Genomic DNA, 17,462 nt, shown 5'->3' with positions numbered 1-17,462 from the left:
ACACACACATATATTGGAGAGGGGGACAGTGATTGACTGATGGATGGGCATTGGCTTGGCAGATTGCCAGGTCCAAAACTATTAGGGCAGGCTGCCAACCTGGAAATTGTAGCAGGAGTCAGTATTGCAGTCTTGACTCTGAAGGCAATCTGAAAGCAAAATTCCTTCCTCTCTGGAGGGGCTCAGTTTTTTTTTCTTAAGGCCTTCAACACATTGAATGGGGCCAACCCACATAGCAATGGGTTATCTGCTTTATTCAGTCTAGTGATAATCACATCTGAAAAATACCTTCACAGCAACATCTAGACTAGATTTTAACCAAACAACTGTGCATGATAGCCCAGCCAAGTTGACACACAAAATTAACCATCACACACATCTGTAACTGTGTCTGAAAATACCATGATACCTTAATAACTGTTATTTGCTTTCTTCTCTGATTCTCACTTTACTTAAATCTTTTTTTTGAAATAAAGTTTTAAATCTACCTACACTTCTCCAGATACACCCTTAGTTCAAGGCACCTAGCAAAGGCTCTTGAATAAATCAACAGGATTAGGGATGTATTTCTGAAGCACTTTTTCCCTCTTATTTTAGCACTCACTTAGCACTTGTTTGTATTTTCCACTAGCCTTTTTTAGGGATGGCATCTTTTTCTCTGCTGTGAAACCCAGCACATTTTCCAGCATATAATAGGCTCTCAAATACTTGTTGAATGAATGAACGAGCTCGGAAAGATGTAGATTTTATTTAAGGGATCTGCTGTTGTGTTTATATAATTTTATCATATGCTCATATAATTTTATCATGCTCAGCTTGCTTAGTGCTACTAAGAACTCTGTTTCCAAAATAAAAATGAATTTTATTGTATTGAAACAATACAGTAAAGATGGTAAAAATGGATAATCAGGCTGGTAGGGACACAAAATGTGACAGATGAAGATCAATATGGATTAGGAAAATCTGTGCCACACATTATCGTGTACACATGTTATTATCATTATTATGTACGTTTTCCTCGTACTCTTAGTATTTACTATTATGTGTCATCCTGCCACAGGGTGCTTATTCCACGGTCATTGATGATAACAAATATAGTCTATATTCTGCCGGAATTCGTAGAATGTCTTGATGATAGCTCCATGTAGAAATGTAGTTTTATCATTTAATTGTAAATGCTTTGCTTTCTTTAAAGAAGGGGAATGCTCTTTATAAGTACCCAAACATAGACAATAAACAGATACATGCATACATAATATCTCTTTCTTCTCTTTCAATTTTTAAGGTGGTTTACCAAGCATGAATTCACCCAGTCATGGACCAGTGTCTGCTGGCTCTCCAGCTAACCGATCACCTATAGAATTTCCTGATACTGCTGAATTTCTTACTAAACCACCTGTCATTTTACACAAATCTCTGAGCAGTACACCCAATTCACCAGATTTTTATCAGCAGCTTAGAAATTCTGATAGCAATTTATGTAACAGGTAAGTTTCCCAGATGTTTATGGTTTCAAAATATAGGTTATTTTAATAAAGTACTCCTAGTTTTCTAGTTCTGTATTATAACTAGATGATTAATACTATATCCTTTTCTTCATCTAGTAGTTTTTATTCTAAACAATTTTTTTTTCATTTCACTGCTATTATTCATTTCCCAGCTAAATGATCTCCATCTAAGGGGAAATATAATGGTATTTTATCCATCATAAGATATCAGTAAATGTATGAAAATTATTTTAGTACTAATAATTTTATGCACTAATTTAGTACTTACTTACAGTAACCAGTTCATTTGGTGTTCATTTTCATTTCTGCTTTTACGATGGTGTTTACCTCCAATCCCAGGGTTACTTTCAAAATATGTTATTTCCTTCACAGGGACAAAGATGTTTTCTAGGATAAAGCCTATTAAGTTTATAGAGAGATTGTAATATTAGGGTATTTTGCAGTTGGGATCTTACAGTTTAAAAAGAAACAGATTTTCTGACTGTATTTAGATAAAAACAAAAATTGTCTCATTTGTCATATATACATATTTACCTGTTTTATTTTACAAGCTGTGGACATCAAATACTGAAATATGATTCAGCATCTGAACCAGAGTCTGGTACAGACTGCCACAGGGAAAAGTCAGGTGAGACTGCAAAAGTCATATGTCTTTAACTTTAAGAACAATCTTAACATTGTTTTTAAAATGAATAAATGAGTTAAGATATCCATCTTTAAAACGAAGATTACAATGTTTTGTCTACTTTACAGAGGAGTTATTAGCAAATTATAAATAATAGATGGTGAAAGTATTTTGAAGGGTAAAAATGTGCTGTATAAATTAACATAGTCTTATGTTACGGTTAGGCTTCATAAATAGTGAAATTATATTAACATTGAAATTTAAATTGCATTATGTAAGCTCGGGTTTGCATACATTTTAATAATTACACAAACAAGTTGTTTTAAAATTTAGTCAGTTATATCATTCTGAAACGTACCCTCAAAAAAGGAATATTGTTGGTGATAAAATTACAGTTGTTTTATAATTTTAAAACACTGATGACTCAAGCATCCAGTAATAGTTAACTAGGTAACTCAGAGCAACATACCTCCTGAAGGTGGCTAGAAAAGTTACAAACTATTAATATTAGCAACAACAATCTGCTTGAAGCCACTGAAGAACTCATAGGCTCCTCAGAATATCCAGTGTAAGACCTGGAGGAGAATAGAGACTAAGGAAATGAGTCTCGAGTTTGGGGCTACCAAAAGGTGTTTGCTGCTTCCAGAGGGGCCAGTACTGATAGAACAAACAGTCCCTTTTGGTAGCTTCGTGGGACTACGGAGATAAAGAGTCGAGTTGAAAGGCTGCCATGACAGGATTAACTTGGTGAACTCTGCAGTACTGCATCTTAAGAATAAAGGTAAACCAGAAATAGATGGGCTCTTTCAGGGGTTACAGGTGAATATCAGTCTCTTCCCGTACTTTGAAACTCACCCTTCCGTAGTATACAATATAATAGTTTTGGGGGTTTACATTTTAAAAGATTAAAAAACAACAACAAAGAAGACCAATCCTTCACATACTTCCAAAAACAGTAGGGCAAACTTCCCAACTCATTCTATAAATAAAACCAGAATTATTCTGACACCATAACCAGACAAAAGCATCACAAGACAAGACAACTAGAGACTAACATTGCCAATATCCTTAGCAAAATACTAGCACACTGAATCTTGCAGCATATAAAATGTCATATTCATGACATTGGTATTTATACCAGGAATGCAGGGGTGGTATAGCATTTGAAAATTAATTAATGTAATACGCCCCATAAAGAGGGGGGGAAGTCACATGATAATTAAATAGATGCACAAAAAACATTTGACAAAATCCAACACTCTTTCATGATGAAAACACATAGTATTAGGAAAGTTCGTCAACCTGATTAAGGGCATCTTTGAAAGAAACACAAGTTTAACATCATCCTTCCTGGAAAAAGACTGATGCTTTCCCACTAGGATCAAGAATAAAAGAAAGATTTTTGCTTTAAACACTTCTATTCAATATAGTACTGGAGGTTCTAGCCAGGAAAATTTCTAGAAAGATAAAAAAATTAGGAAATCCTGAATGGAAATAAATAAAACTCTTCTTATTCACAGATCATTTGTTAAAAAATTCCAAAGAATACACACACACACAGAGTCACAAGAGACAAAATCATGTACAAAATCAACTGTATTTCTATATACCAGAAATGAACCCTCATAAACTGAAATTAAGAAAACCTTTCTACGACTTCCCTCTTGGTCCAGTGGTCAAGACTCCACCTGCCACTGAGGGGGTGTGTGTGTGTGGGTGGTGTTTGTGGGGGGGTGTGTGTGTGTGTGTGTGTCCGTCCGTCCACCTGCCAGTGAGGGTGTGTGTGTGTGCGTGCTCAGTTGTGTCCAACTCTTTGTAACCCCATGGACTGTAGCCCTACAGGCTCCTGTATCCATGGAATTTTCCAGGCAAGAATACTGGAGTGGGTTGCCATTTTCTCCTCCAGGGGATCCTCCCAACCCAGAGATCAAACCTGGGTCTCCTGCATTCCAGGCAGATTCTTTACAACTACACCACGGGAATTCCCTGGCCAGTGAGGGGTACACAGGTTCAATGCCCGGTCCAGGAGGATTCCACATGCCACAGGGAAGCTAAGCCCATGTGCCACAGCTACTGAAGCAAGAGAAGCCACTTCAATGAGAAGATCATGCGCTGCAACTAGAGAGAGTAGCCCCCACACTCCAAAACCAGAGGCACTTAGCAACGAAGAACCAATGCAGCCAAAAATAAATAAAATTACAAAAAAATTCCACTTACAACAGTATCAAAAAGAATAAAGTTAGAATAAATTTAACACAAAAATAGATTTATAAAAGATTGTTGAGAAAAATTAAAGTCTAAATAAATTGAGAGACATTGCAATAGCAAACAGATTGGAAAAAACAGTACTTTCAACAGGGCTGTTCTTCCAAATTGATCTATAAATTCATCCGAATTCTGATCAAATTCCGCAAACAGATTGGAAAAAACAGTACTTTGAACAGGGCTGTTCTTCCAAATTGATCTATAAATTCATCCAAATTCTGATCAAATTCCACAAGGCTTTTTTTTTTTTTAAGTAGAAATCGACAAGTTGGTGTTAAAATTTACATGGAAATACAAATGACCTAAAAGTCAAAACAATTTGGAAAAACAACAAATTTGGAGGACTGATACTACCTGGTTTCAAAACTTATTTCCACTTCAAAAGATACCAGTAACAAAATGAAAGACAAACCACAGATTGGGAGAAAAATTTGCAGTTATACATCTGATAAAGGTCTTATATCTGTGATATATAATTTTTAAAGCTCAATAGTAAGAAATCAACTAACTCAATTAAAACACAAGCAAAAGATTTTATATTTTGTGTTGAAAGACTTTTGGTGAAGGATATGAAGGATATAGAGAACGGGTAGTAAATACATGAAAAAATGATTAATGTCATTAGGGAAATGCAAATTAGTATTATACTGAGATACCAGTAAACTAGAACAGGCATGATCAAAAAGATAGACAATGCCATGTGTTGGCAAAAATGCAGAGAAATTGGAACCTTGTGCATTGCTGATGGAAATATAAAATGTTAAAATAAACCCTCTTCGGGAAACATTTTGACAGTTTCTTTAAAAGTTAGACATAGAGACTTCCCTGGTGGTCCAGAGGTTCACAGGTTTGATCCCTGATCGGGAAACTAAGATACCGCATGCTGTGTGGCGCAGCCAAAAAAAAAAAACCAAAACACAAACCAACAGAAAAATAAGACATAAATTTACCATATTACCCAGCACTAACAAGGATAAGAATTTACTCAGAAAAAATAAGAGCACTCAAAAGACAGGATTGTGTCTGCTTATGACATCTTTATTCATGATAGTGCTAAACTGGAAATGACCCAAATGTTCATCAACTTGTAACTGAATAAATATTGTAGGATTCTAATTAACAAAAAAAGAACAAACTTCTGATATATGCTGCTATGTGGATAAATTTTAAAACATTATTTTAAGTGAAGAAAACCAAACTAAAAAGATAAAACACTGTTTGATTCTATTTATATGAAATTCTAGAAAATGCAAATTTATAGTGACAATAATTGGAATAGCAGTTGCCTGAGAATAAGGCATGTAAATAGGCATGAGGATATTTTTTGAAGTCACTTTAGTCGTGTCCAACTCTTTATGACCCCATGGACTGACTGTAGCCCACCAGGCTACAGTGTCCATGGGATTCTCCAGGCACGAATACTAGAGTGGGTTGCCATGCCCTCCTCCAAGGGATCTTCCCGAACCCGCATCTCTTCTGTCTCCTGCATTGGCAGGCGGGTTCTTTAACCACCTAGCCCCACCTGGGAAACCCCTTTTGAGGTGATGTGAACGTTTTAAAACTAGATAGTCATGTATAGAGAACAGACTTTTGGTTGCCAGGAGGGAGGGGTTTGGGGTAGAGATGAAGTGGGAGGTAGGGATTAGCAGATGTGCAAAGGATTCTCTATAGAATGGGTAAATAACAAGGTCCTGGTGAATAGCACAGAGAACTATATTCAATGTCTTATGGTAAATCATAATGGCAAAGAGGACTGTAAAAGAATGCAGGACTTCCCTGGCAGTCCAGTGTTTTAGGACGCTGTACTTCCACTGCAGGGGCTGCAGATTCGATCCCTTTTGGAGGAGCTAAAATCCTGCATGCTGCTGGGCCAAAAAAATTTTTTTTTATTTAAAAAATTAAGAAAGTAAAGAATATATATATATATATGAATAACAATCACTGCGCTTTACAGCAGAAATTAACAAACCTTGTAAATCACCTGTACTTCAATAAAAATAAATGAATAAATAAGCCTAGTTTTTCTGAAAGTCAACTCAAATGAGTGCTCTGAAAAACACTTAAAAAAAAACTTTTATTAAAAAAAATCCCTACATGTTGAAAAATAAGTAAATCTGAAGTTTGTGGCTTGGTAAATTTTCATACATCTAATATACATATATAATCAGCACCCAGATCCATAAAATATTACCAGCACCTCAGAAATTCCTCCCATGCCTGCTTCCAGGAATTGCTCCCCCAAAGATAATGTTTATCCTGTCTTTCAGTATTCATGTGTATCATTTTGATATGTTTTTTAATTTTTCATAAAGAGAATCACAGAGTATACCTGTGTCTGTCTTCCTTCATTTGATACTGTATTTTTAAAAACTATATTGATGTTTATGATTGTAGTTTATTCTTTTTGCTCTGCAGTGTTCAATTGTGTGAATACACTACAGTTTATTTATTTTACTGTTGATGGGTTTGGGGAAAGTTTCCTGTTTATCTATTACATATAGAATGAGTATGAATATTTTTTTGCATATGAATGAATGCTGTTAGCTACCAATGCTACATCCCATTTCCATGCAATTTGGGGAAAAGAACATTATTAATGACATTAGTAAAGAAATAATTCATGACATTGTTTTAATTTTTAGATGTGCCTTAATCTCATCCATAATTATGACTTTAGAATTTTCATATCCAAAACTCAAATAATTTCAAGTATTAGAAATTGTTTACTTGAAATTGGTTTTAAAAAAATTCCTATTGAGAGGGACTGCCATTTTCAGTTTCTCATTTTTACAGTGAATATTCACACATCTCTTTCATCCATGAGTAGCTGTATCAGGTGAAACATGGCCTGAGCACAAGGTACCTACGCCAAATGGTCCAGCAAGGTACAACTTAATTGTGTCAGCTTAGATTGAATGCCAGTATGGTTCAATTTATCCGAATATTTTTTACAAACTTTTCTTATAAAGTTGTTCATATAGGACAAGTTTTATTCTTGTTTATTACTTTATATATGTTTGGAAAGGTGGCGAAGACAATACCATTTTCTCAAAAGCATCATTCAACCTTACCGAAGCTCAACAAGAAGTGGAAACAGAGAACAGAGACGGCAGAAAATTACTTTGGGAAGGTGAAAATCACCTAAAAGCAGCAGCACAGAATGAAGAGCAACCAAATGTAAAAGATAAACTTTCAATATGATTATGTTAAGGTGAAATATATTATTAGTTAGTACTAAGTTTATTATTTTTTGCCCAGCACAAGGTTTTTAATACAATAATTTTCTTAAAGTTTTTACTGAAAAGTCGCTGTGACACCTGAAAGAAAAATTTCTTTAAATAAATGAGGGGTTTGGGATTAACATATACAGACTACTATATATAAAATAAACAACAAAGACCTAAAGTATAGCACAGGGAACTCGACTCAATATTCTGTAATAACCTATATGAGATAAGAATCTGAAAAAGAATAGATATATGTGTATGTATAACTGAATTACTTTGCCATACATCTGAAACTAACACAACAGTGAAAATTAACTATATTCCAATATAAAATAAAAATAAAAAAAAAAGGAAAACCTTGAATTTAAAAAAGTTACGTTAAAATTCATCATCCTAGAACTGAGTGCATTCACTTTTAAATGAACACATTTCTTTAGTTTTATAGTCAATATATTATTTTCTGTGCTAATATTTTCATTATATATGTTAAACTGAGACAATAAAGTATGTGCAGTCATTAAAAACAATGAAAATAATCTACTAAATCATAGGACATTTTTTTCTTAATTTTTTTTTCAAAATTCAAGCTTTTTAGGGGGAAAAAATCCATCCATTTCTTTTGAGAAGTTATCCTAGTAACAAATGTCAGTATAAGGATCTAAGTTTCTCTCTGTTATCCCGTGATCTCTTTAACTTCCAAAATGAAAATGATAAATTTTAGATTTGTGTAGTCTTTTGGAAATAAAATATTTTTATTTATAAAAGTAGTATAATGACCAGTAAGTCTTTTGATGCCTAGAAGACATGTTTATATTTAAGAATAACCGTTATAAAAAATAATATTGACCATTTTTTATTCATTTTTAAGTGTTCTCATTTAGCTCTGGATACAACAATATTTATAAAAGGTAAGGTTAAGTTGGTTTGTTTTTTCCCCCTACATATACAGATTGAACAAGAAGCATCACAGGATCTGATTTTAATAGAAGATTATGACTCATTAATAGAAAATATGAGTAACTGGAATTTTCAAATTTTTGAACTTGTAGAAAAGATGGGAGAGAAATCAGGAAGGATCCTCAGTCAGGTTTGTTTCACATCTCTACTGCTTTAATTTTTCCGTGAATCTTTATAAAAAGCAAATTCTAAAGATTATAATATTGGTTTACATATAAGTTCAACATTATTCATTGAATTTTTTTTTTCACAAATAAAGTTTTCAGTAGAAAATTTGAAAAGAGAAACCTATAATATGTAAAGCCATATATATATATATATATAAGCACAATCTATTAATATATCAAATCAGATCAGATCAGTTGCTCAGTCGTGTCCGACTCTTTGCGACCCCATGAATCGCAGCACGCCAGGCCTCCCTGTCCATCACCAACTCCCGGAGTTCACTCAGACTCACGTCCATCGAGTCAGTGATGCCATCCAGCCATCTCATCCTCTGTCGTCCCCTTCTCCTCCTGCCCCCAATCCCTCCCATCATCAGAGTCTTTTCCAATGAGTCAACTCTTCGCATGAGGTGGCCAAAGTGCTGGAGTTTCAGCTTTAGCATCATTCCTTCCGAAGAAATCCCAGGGCTGATCTCCTTCAGAATAGACTGGTTGTATCTCCTTGCAGTCCAAGGGACTCTCAAGAGTCTTCTCCAACACCACAGTTCAAAAGCATCAATTCTTCAGCGCTCAGCCTTCTTCACAGTCCAACTCTCACATCCATACATGACCACAGGAAAAACCATAGCCTTGATTAGATGGACCTTTGTTGGCAAAGTAACGTCTGCTTTTGAATATGCTATCTAGGTTGGTCATAACTTTCCTATTAATATAAGGTACTTATAATTTATGTATATATGAAAAGTAGTTTAATTGTTCATAATAATGGGGTTTAATTTATACTAAAGAAGTAATAAAGGTTCACTTTTTATTGAATCTTAACATTTAAAAGGACATGAAAGGTGATCTAGCTCTTTGGACTGAAACTTCAGTTCAGTTCAGTCGCTCAGTCGTGTCCAACTCTTTGAGACCCCATGAACGACAGCACGACAGCCCTCCCTGTCCATCACCAACTCCTGGAGTTTACCCAAACTCATGTCCATTGAGTCAGTGATGCCATCCAACCACCTCATCCTCTGTTGTCCCCTTCTCCTCCTGCCTTCAATCTTTCCTAACATCAGGGTCTTTTCAAATGAGTCAGCTCTTCACATCAGGTGACCAAAATTTGGAGTTTCAGCTTCAACATCAGTCCTTCCAATGAACACCCAGGACTGATCTCCTTTCGGATGGACTGGTTGGATCTCCTTGCAGTCCAAGGGACTCTCAAGAGTCTTCTCCAACACCACACTTGAAAAGCATCAATCCTTCGGTGCTCAGCCTTCTTCACAGTCCAATTCTCACATCCATACATGACCACAGGAAAAACCATAGCCTTGACTAGACGAACCTTTGTTGGCAAAGTAATGTCTCTGCTTTTGAATATGCTATCTAGGTTGGTCATAACTTTCTGTCCAAGGAGTAAGTGTCTTTTAATTTCATGGCTGCAGTCACCATCTGCAGTGATTTTGGAGCCCAGAAAAATAAAGTCTAACACTGTTTCCACTGTTTCCCCATCTATTTCCCATGAAGTGATGGGACCAGATGCCATGATTTTCGTTTTCTGAATGTTGAGCTTTAAGCCAACTTTTTCACTCTCCACTTTCACTTTCATCAAGTGGCTTTTTAGTTCTTCTTCACTTTCTGCCATAAGGATGGTGTCATCTGCATATCTAAGGTTATTGGTATTTCTCCCAGCAATCTTGATTCCAGCTTGTTTTCATACAGTCCAGTGTTCCTTAGGCTTCATCTTTTTCACCTGTCCTCCCTGTCCTGGTGGCTCAGACAGTAAAAGCATGTGCCTACAGTGTGGGAGACCCAGGTTCAATCCCTGGGTTGGGAAGATCCCCTGGAGAAAGAAATGGCAACCCACTCCAGTACTCTTGCCTGGAAAATCCCACGGACAGAGGAGCCTGGTAGGTTACGGTTCATGGGGTCACAAAGAGTCAGACACGACTGAGCGACTTCACTTTCCCTTTCCCTGGGCTTTACCCAAGGCCAGGTGGTCCACTTCATGCTAGAACCATGGAAAAATACTTCCATTTTACCACCCAGACTCAAGGTTCTTCCTTATGGGTCTACACAACAGGGTCAGATTAATCTTCCTGAAATAGCACTGTCATTAACTCCAAAGTATCTTATTAATGAAATGAGAGAACACAAGGATAAAATATGTGAAAAAAAAAACATAATTTATCACGTTGAGTCAGAGAAGGCAATGGCAAGGCACTCCATTACTCTTGCCTGGAAAATCCCATGGACGGAGGAGCCTGGTAGGCTGCCGTCCATGGGGTTGCTAAGAGTCAGACACAACTGAGCGACTTCACTTTCACTTTTCACTTTCATGCATTGGAGAAGGAAATGGCAACCCACTCCAGTGTTCTTGCCTGGAGAATCCCAGGGACGGGGGAGCCTGGTGGGCTGCCGTCTATGGGGTCGCACGGAGTCGGACACGACTGAAGCGAATTAGCAGCAGCAGCATGTTGAGTAATTTAGGGTCAGAAATGTGATAAATATATTGTTCTGACATCTCTTTAACGCCTAGGGCTATACTAGAATACAATTCATAAGCCCTTCAATAAATTATGACTGAAAAGCTGAAGGGAAGAGTGGAAAATTTTTAAAACTGGGATATGATATGGTAATCGTTCTCTGGTTTTCAAGGGCTTTGGGGTAGTATCTTCCTTCATGTTTTGGAAAGAAATCATTGTAGGAAAATTTTTAATAAATTATTAAGTTAGAGACATGTACATAGTTAGCTTTGCCAATGCAAATCAAAAAACATTATACTCAACTAGAAATAGAAATTCTGATTTTTAAAGTGTACTTTCTTTTAATTGACATTTAGGTTGTGTATACCTTATTTCAAGACACTGGCTTATTGGAGATATTTAAAATTCCCACTCTACAATTCATGAACTACTTTCATGCTTTAGAAAATGGTTATCGAGACATTCCTTGTAAGTATTATATATTATTTAACTTGAAATAATACTGGTTTTGAAATTCCTTGTAAACTCCCTTTAGATGGTCCCTTAAACACTTTTTAAATTGCATGTTTGGAAGAATTGAAAAATAGTAATTTAAAAAGAAGATCTACATCCTCCAACCCAGAGTTAATTGACTGCTGTTAACATTTTAGTATATATCCTTCAAGACTTTTTCTTATACATATACTTATTTTTTATGAAGTGAATCATACTATTAATACCTTATTTATAGTCTGCTTTTTCATGTAATTATATAGTATAAGTTTTCTGTGTTAATTATTTATATGAATACCTTATCATTTCAGATGTTTGGTAATATTGTCATGAGTTTCCTAAATTTCTTATTTTAAAATGTTTAAAATTTACCCACAGAATTTTTTAACTGTGTCCTGACTTGTGGAATAATTTTTAATGGCAATTTGATTTTATGATAAAATAGAATTTTAATTTTATAGTAGAAAAAAATACAATTTTCTTTATGATTCATTCTACACTTAACCTCCAGGGGAACATTCTTTGGAGAAATAGCCAATTATTCTTAAATTGGCATGATTCATTAATAATAATGATGCTTAATAGTTTAACGTGCATTATATGTACTATAATTATCACAAAGTATGTATTTTGAAAAGTGGCTGAATTTTACAAATGGAATAAGATGATACTTTAAGGTGTACTTCAAGATCAGAGGAATGGGAAAAAGAAAGGAATGAGAAAAAGAAAGCCATGGTGAGGAGTCTTCACTGTCACGTCCAGTTAGGATATACTGGTTAAGATGAGTCTCTGGGGACTTCCCTGGCGCCTGCTAGACTTAGTGGTTAGGACTCCGTGCTTCCTCTGCGGGGGTCATGGGTTCCATCCCTGCTCCGGGAACTAGATCCTGCAAGCCAAATGGCATGGTCCAAAAACAAGCAAAAGTAACCTTAAGTAAGTTAGCCCCGGAATGATGCCTTTTCTTTGATCCCTGTACTATGTTTTCATAGTATATGTGAAAGAAACGACAAAATAAGATGAAACAAAAACCTAATTGTTGGAAATTATTCTAAGCCATATGTTTTATTTAGGAGGATACAGTGAGACTAGAAAGTACTTTTTAAAATGTCCTATGTTAAAAATAACAAAATAACCATTTTTATAAAACATTTTGGTGACTTTAGATCACAATCGTATACATGCCACAGACGTCCTACATGCTGTTTGGTATCTGACAACACGGCCCATTCCTGGCCTACAGGAGATCCACAGTGATCATGGAGCAGGAAATGAAACAGGTACTCCCTTCTACTAATCTTTCCTTAAAGTATTTCATTAGGCATTATAAATCAAACTATCTCATTTCATTATCTCTGTTCTCTTAGCATTTTTATTAAGCCACCTTTGTTATAATAAAGTGAATGGGAAATCTCTCAGTCATGTCTGACTGACTGCGACCCCATGGACTGTAGCCTACCAGGTTCCTCTGTCCATGGGATTTTTCAGGCAAGAATACTGGAGTGGGTTGCCATCCCTTCTCCAGGAGATCTTCCCAACCCAGGGATTGAACCCAGGTCTCCCGCATTGTAGGCAGATGCTTTATTGTCTGAGCCACCAGGGGTATATATAAAGTATTATGTAAATTTTGATGAATGCAAATTGGGAAACTTACTACCCGTTTGAAGATTCAATACTACTCAATTTACCATGTTTCTTTTCTGTGTCCCACCCTGCTGGTTCTTCACTGAGACAGCCAATATCCTGAATATGATGATAATCTGTTTTGCTTTTCTTTCAGTTCTTATTTTTTCTGTTTTAGGTATATCATGCAAATTTAAAACATGTAACATTCCCAACAGATGGGGGACATGTTTAAAAGCTTCACATAAGTATTTAAACAGTGATATTAAAAAAAAAATTGTTAACATTCAAATTTTGTTTCCTTATCATAAATATAACTGTATTGATGCAAATGTGATGAATTGTAACATTCACAGCTCTTTTATTCTAGTTTATAAAAGAGGGGAGGAAACCTCTATCTAGTGCTTTTACTGTCATGGCTTGGGTTCAATCCCTGATCAGGGAACTGAGATCCTGAAAGCTCTGCAGCCAAAATCTTAAAACATTGAAAAAAAGAGAGGAGAATTACTCCAGTAAGAAATACACACAAATCAGGACAGAATTTGCTCAGTTACAAATGCCTGAGAATTGTTATCATACTAATCAGTGTAAAGGTCTCAGTCTTAGCCACTTCTTCACATTCTTTGGTGGTTTAGTCTAAAGGACTACACCATTGTTTGATGGATTTGCCAGATGTCACTGATTCATTTTTCTCTGCCATCCATATTTACTTTCATACTGATCTTCCTTCTTTCCAGTAGTTCTGTGCTTCCATCAGAGATTGTTTTCTTCAGCCTTTTTGTTTGTAGATGTATTTATTTTATCCTAGAAGAATGCATCCTTATTCCAGCACATTTGTAGATATCATTATATCTTCGGACATCTATAATATCTGTTGACAAATCAGCCGTAAGTTTATTTCTCCTTAATGGTACCATGTCCCTTTTCTTTTTGCTTTTGGTTTTTAGCATTTTGTGCATGGTACACTCAGGTTATATTCTTTGTATTCATCTTACTTGGGGGTTCAGTGAACTTCTTGAATATATTAATTAATGTCTTTTATTGGTTTCTATCATACTGTTCAGAATTTTTCCAGCCTTCACTCACTAGCCAATTCCAAAGCTACCTCCACATTTTTAGATATTTGTTACAGCAACACTCTACTTCCAAGTGCCAAAATCTGTATTATTTTCCTATGGCTCCTGTAACAAATTACTACAGACTTAGTGGCTTAAAATGATACAAATTTGGGGGATTCCCTGCCAAAGTGGTTAGGACTCTGTGATCCCTAGTCAGGGAATTAAGATCCCACATACCATGTGGTGTGGTCAAAAACAAAATACAGATTTATTAACTTATTATTCTGGATCCAGAAGTCTGAAAATCATTCAACTGGGCTAAAATCCAGGTGTCAGCAGGACTGTTTTCTTCCTGGAATCCCCAGTGAAGAATGTTTCCTTGCCTCCTCCAACTTACCCAAGCCACCTGCATTCCATGGCTAATGGCCCCTTCTTCAAAGACAGCAGCATAGCAGCTTCAAGTATGTCTCTGACCCTGACCTTTTCATCCTTCAAAGGAATTAGCAAAAAGCGGTACAACTACAACCTTGGTTTTCTGTCCAGAGTACACATTCCTGATGGTGAATCTCTCCTCGTATTTTGTGCAGTCTGGACAGGTTGAGGATTTCCCAGGTTTACCTTCTTGCTTAGCAATTCTTCCTCACTCTCCTCTTACATTTTATTTCAAACAGTAAGTTAGCAGGCTTGTCTTTAATACTTTCCTTGGAAATCTCCTCAGCTAAATATCTAAGTTCATTGTCTACATGTTTTGTCTTCCATGAATACAGTGCAACCAAGCTTTCTGCTGCTATATTAACAATCACCCTTTTCCTTAGTTTCCAATGGTGGGTTCTTGGCAGTGTCCTTAACAGAAGTTTTCCACCATCACCCTGTTCAAGAGGATTTGAGTATTCCCTAAGGCAGTGTCTTGTTTTCTGTGCTCCTCACTTCCTTCTGAGTTCTTACTAGCAATATTATAAGTCCTTATACAATATTATGGAATAAAGTATATGTAGAAAGAGTTTTCTTTGGAAAACCAAGTAGCTGCTGAAATGGAAAACTGTGGTAGAAACAAAGACTATAAGGACTATGAAATGCACTGCTTTATTCTGACTACAGTAGAGAATAGAAAAAATGACTATGACACCAAAAGTAACAGCAACAAAAGCAAAAATAAACAAGTGGGACTGCATCAAACTAAAAAGCTTCTACACAGCAAAGGAAACAATTTTAAAAATGAAAAGGCAACCTGCAGAATGGGAGTAAATATTTGTAGTTCATATACTGAGTATAAGGGGTTAATATCGAACATACATAAAGAACTTATACAACTTAATACCCCAAAAAATCCAATTTTTAAACAATGGGCAGAGAAACACAAATCAAAACCACAGTGGGCTATCACCTCACACTTGTTAGAATGGCTGTCATCAAGACAAGAGGCAAGTTTCGGCCAAGATGTGGATATAAGGGAACGCTTGTGCACTGTTAAAGGGAAGACAGGTTGGTTCAGCCACTGTGAACAGTAGTATTGAGATTTTTATTTCTCAAAAAAATAAAGTAGAACTATCATGTGAAGGAGCAATTTCTGGGTATATATCCAAAGGAAATGAAAATAGAAGTTTGAAGAGATATATGCACTTCCATATTTATTACTGCATTATTCATAATAGCCAAGACATGAAAATAATCCATGAATGGATAAAGATGTGTGTGTGTGTGTGTACATGTACACACAATGGAATATTATTCAGCCATGAGACAGGAGGAAATCCTGCCATTTGCAGCAGATGGGCCTTAAGGGCATTATGCTAAATGAAGTATCAGACAAATACTTTATGATGTCAGTTACATATGGAATATAAAAATGCTGAACTTGTAAAAACAGAGAATGTAATGGTGGTTACCAGAGGCTGGGGGTGAGGGAATTGGGGATATGTTGTTTAAGGTTACAAACTTGGAGCTCGTAGATAAATAAGTCCTGGAGAGCTAATGCACAGCATAGTGGTTATAGTCATAAATACTACCTTATAAAGTTCAAAGTTGCTGAGAGACTAGATCTTAATTGACCTCATCCCAGGAAAAGAAATGATAATTATGTGGTGTCGTAGAGGTGTTAGCTGATGCTACAGGTGGTAATCATATTGCAGTATACAAATATATCAAATGAACACATTGTATACCTTAGATTTACACAGTGTTTCACGTTAATTATATTTCAATAAAAAAAGAAATAACAAGTTTAGAGTTTTAATGAATGGTTAGAGAACCAGATAGTTAAAAGAATTCCTTGACTTTTCTGGTGGCTAAGTGGTAAAGAATCCACCTGCCAGTGCAGGAGACTTGAGTTTGATCCCTGATCCAGAAGGGGTCCCACATGCCGCCAAACAACTTAGGCCTGTGTGCCACGACTACTGAGCCTGTGCTTTAGAGCCCAGCAGCTGCAACTGCTAAGCCCACCTGACGCAGCTATGGAAGCACACACCCTCTACCGCCTGTGCTCCACAAAAAGAGGAGCCACTGCAAGAAGCTGGAGCACTGCAACTAGAGGGTAGCCCCTGCTCACCACAACTAGAGAAAGGCCTGAGTACCAGTGAAGAACCAGCGCAGACAAAAATAATTAGATTTTTTAATTAAAAAAAAATTCTTAATTATTATAGTAGGAGGATCGTAACTTCTGAAAACATAATCCGAAGTTTGATCCTGAAGTTACCTGAAATTCAATGCAAGTTGAGTTCATGGCCTCAACTAGGCCTCTTATGTCAGAGCTGTGGTATTGATTGGAAAAGAAAGGACCCTTATAATTGGAAGAATATTTGAGTCGATTTCAATAAATCTGATTACCCTGAACCCCTCATATCTTGCTGTACCTCCATGCTGAAAAACAATCATTTCACCTTATGTTGGTTGCCTGAAGACCTGGTAACAACCTCACCTGAGATTCTTGACTTGTAGGTTTATGCTAGTTCACCTCTAAACCTAGTCCCACCACCTCTCATTTCTTTGTGATCCATAATTAAACTCAGATCTGCCACAATCTAAGTCTGAATACCAAAATAATTTCCTAAATTTATATTGGCAGAAACCTGAGGAACATAT

General features: G+C 36.1%; 1 protein-coding gene and 1 long non-coding RNA gene across 6 annotated transcripts in view; one reads left to right on the top strand and one right to left on the bottom strand.

Moving 5' to 3' along the window:
- The window catches only part of LOC147357693 (uncharacterized), a 49,975-nt gene that overhangs the window by 2,439 nt on the left and 30,074 nt on the right, over positions 1 to 17,462 (bottom strand). For both annotated transcript variants that reach the window (XR_015142035.1, XR_015142036.1), the window contains one exon: positions 1,777 to 1,907. This is a non-coding gene — a long non-coding RNA (uncharacterized LOC147357693). The remainder of the gene's footprint in view (positions 1 to 1,776; positions 1,908 to 17,462) is intronic.
- The window catches only part of PDE3B (phosphodiesterase 3B), a 167,877-nt gene that overhangs the window by 129,020 nt on the left and 21,395 nt on the right, over positions 1 to 17,462 (top strand). For 3 of the 4 annotated variants that reach the window (XM_086339872.1, XM_086339875.1, XM_086339873.1), the window contains 6 exons: positions 1,286 to 1,487; positions 2,060 to 2,136; positions 7,424 to 7,575; positions 8,575 to 8,712; positions 11,571 to 11,682; positions 12,870 to 12,983. In XM_086339872.1, the coding sequence (XP_086195998.1) occupies positions 1,286 to 1,487; positions 2,060 to 2,136; positions 7,424 to 7,575; positions 8,575 to 8,712; positions 11,571 to 11,682; positions 12,870 to 12,983 (795 nt within the window). Of the gene's footprint in view, positions 1 to 1,285; positions 1,488 to 2,059; positions 2,137 to 7,423; positions 7,610 to 8,574; positions 8,713 to 11,570; positions 11,683 to 12,869; positions 12,984 to 17,462 lie in introns of all 4 variants that reach the window. The other variant, XR_015142034.1, reaches the window with a different exon arrangement.

This window comes from Bos grunniens, chromosome 15, assembly GCF_055505025.1.
Source record: "Bos grunniens cultivar Pamir isolate PY7600 chromosome 15, Bosgru_T2T1.0, whole genome shotgun sequence".
Taxonomy (NCBI): Eukaryota; Metazoa; Chordata; class Mammalia; order Artiodactyla; family Bovidae; genus Bos; species Bos grunniens.
This window is presented reverse-complemented; position numbering and strand designations above follow the sequence as displayed.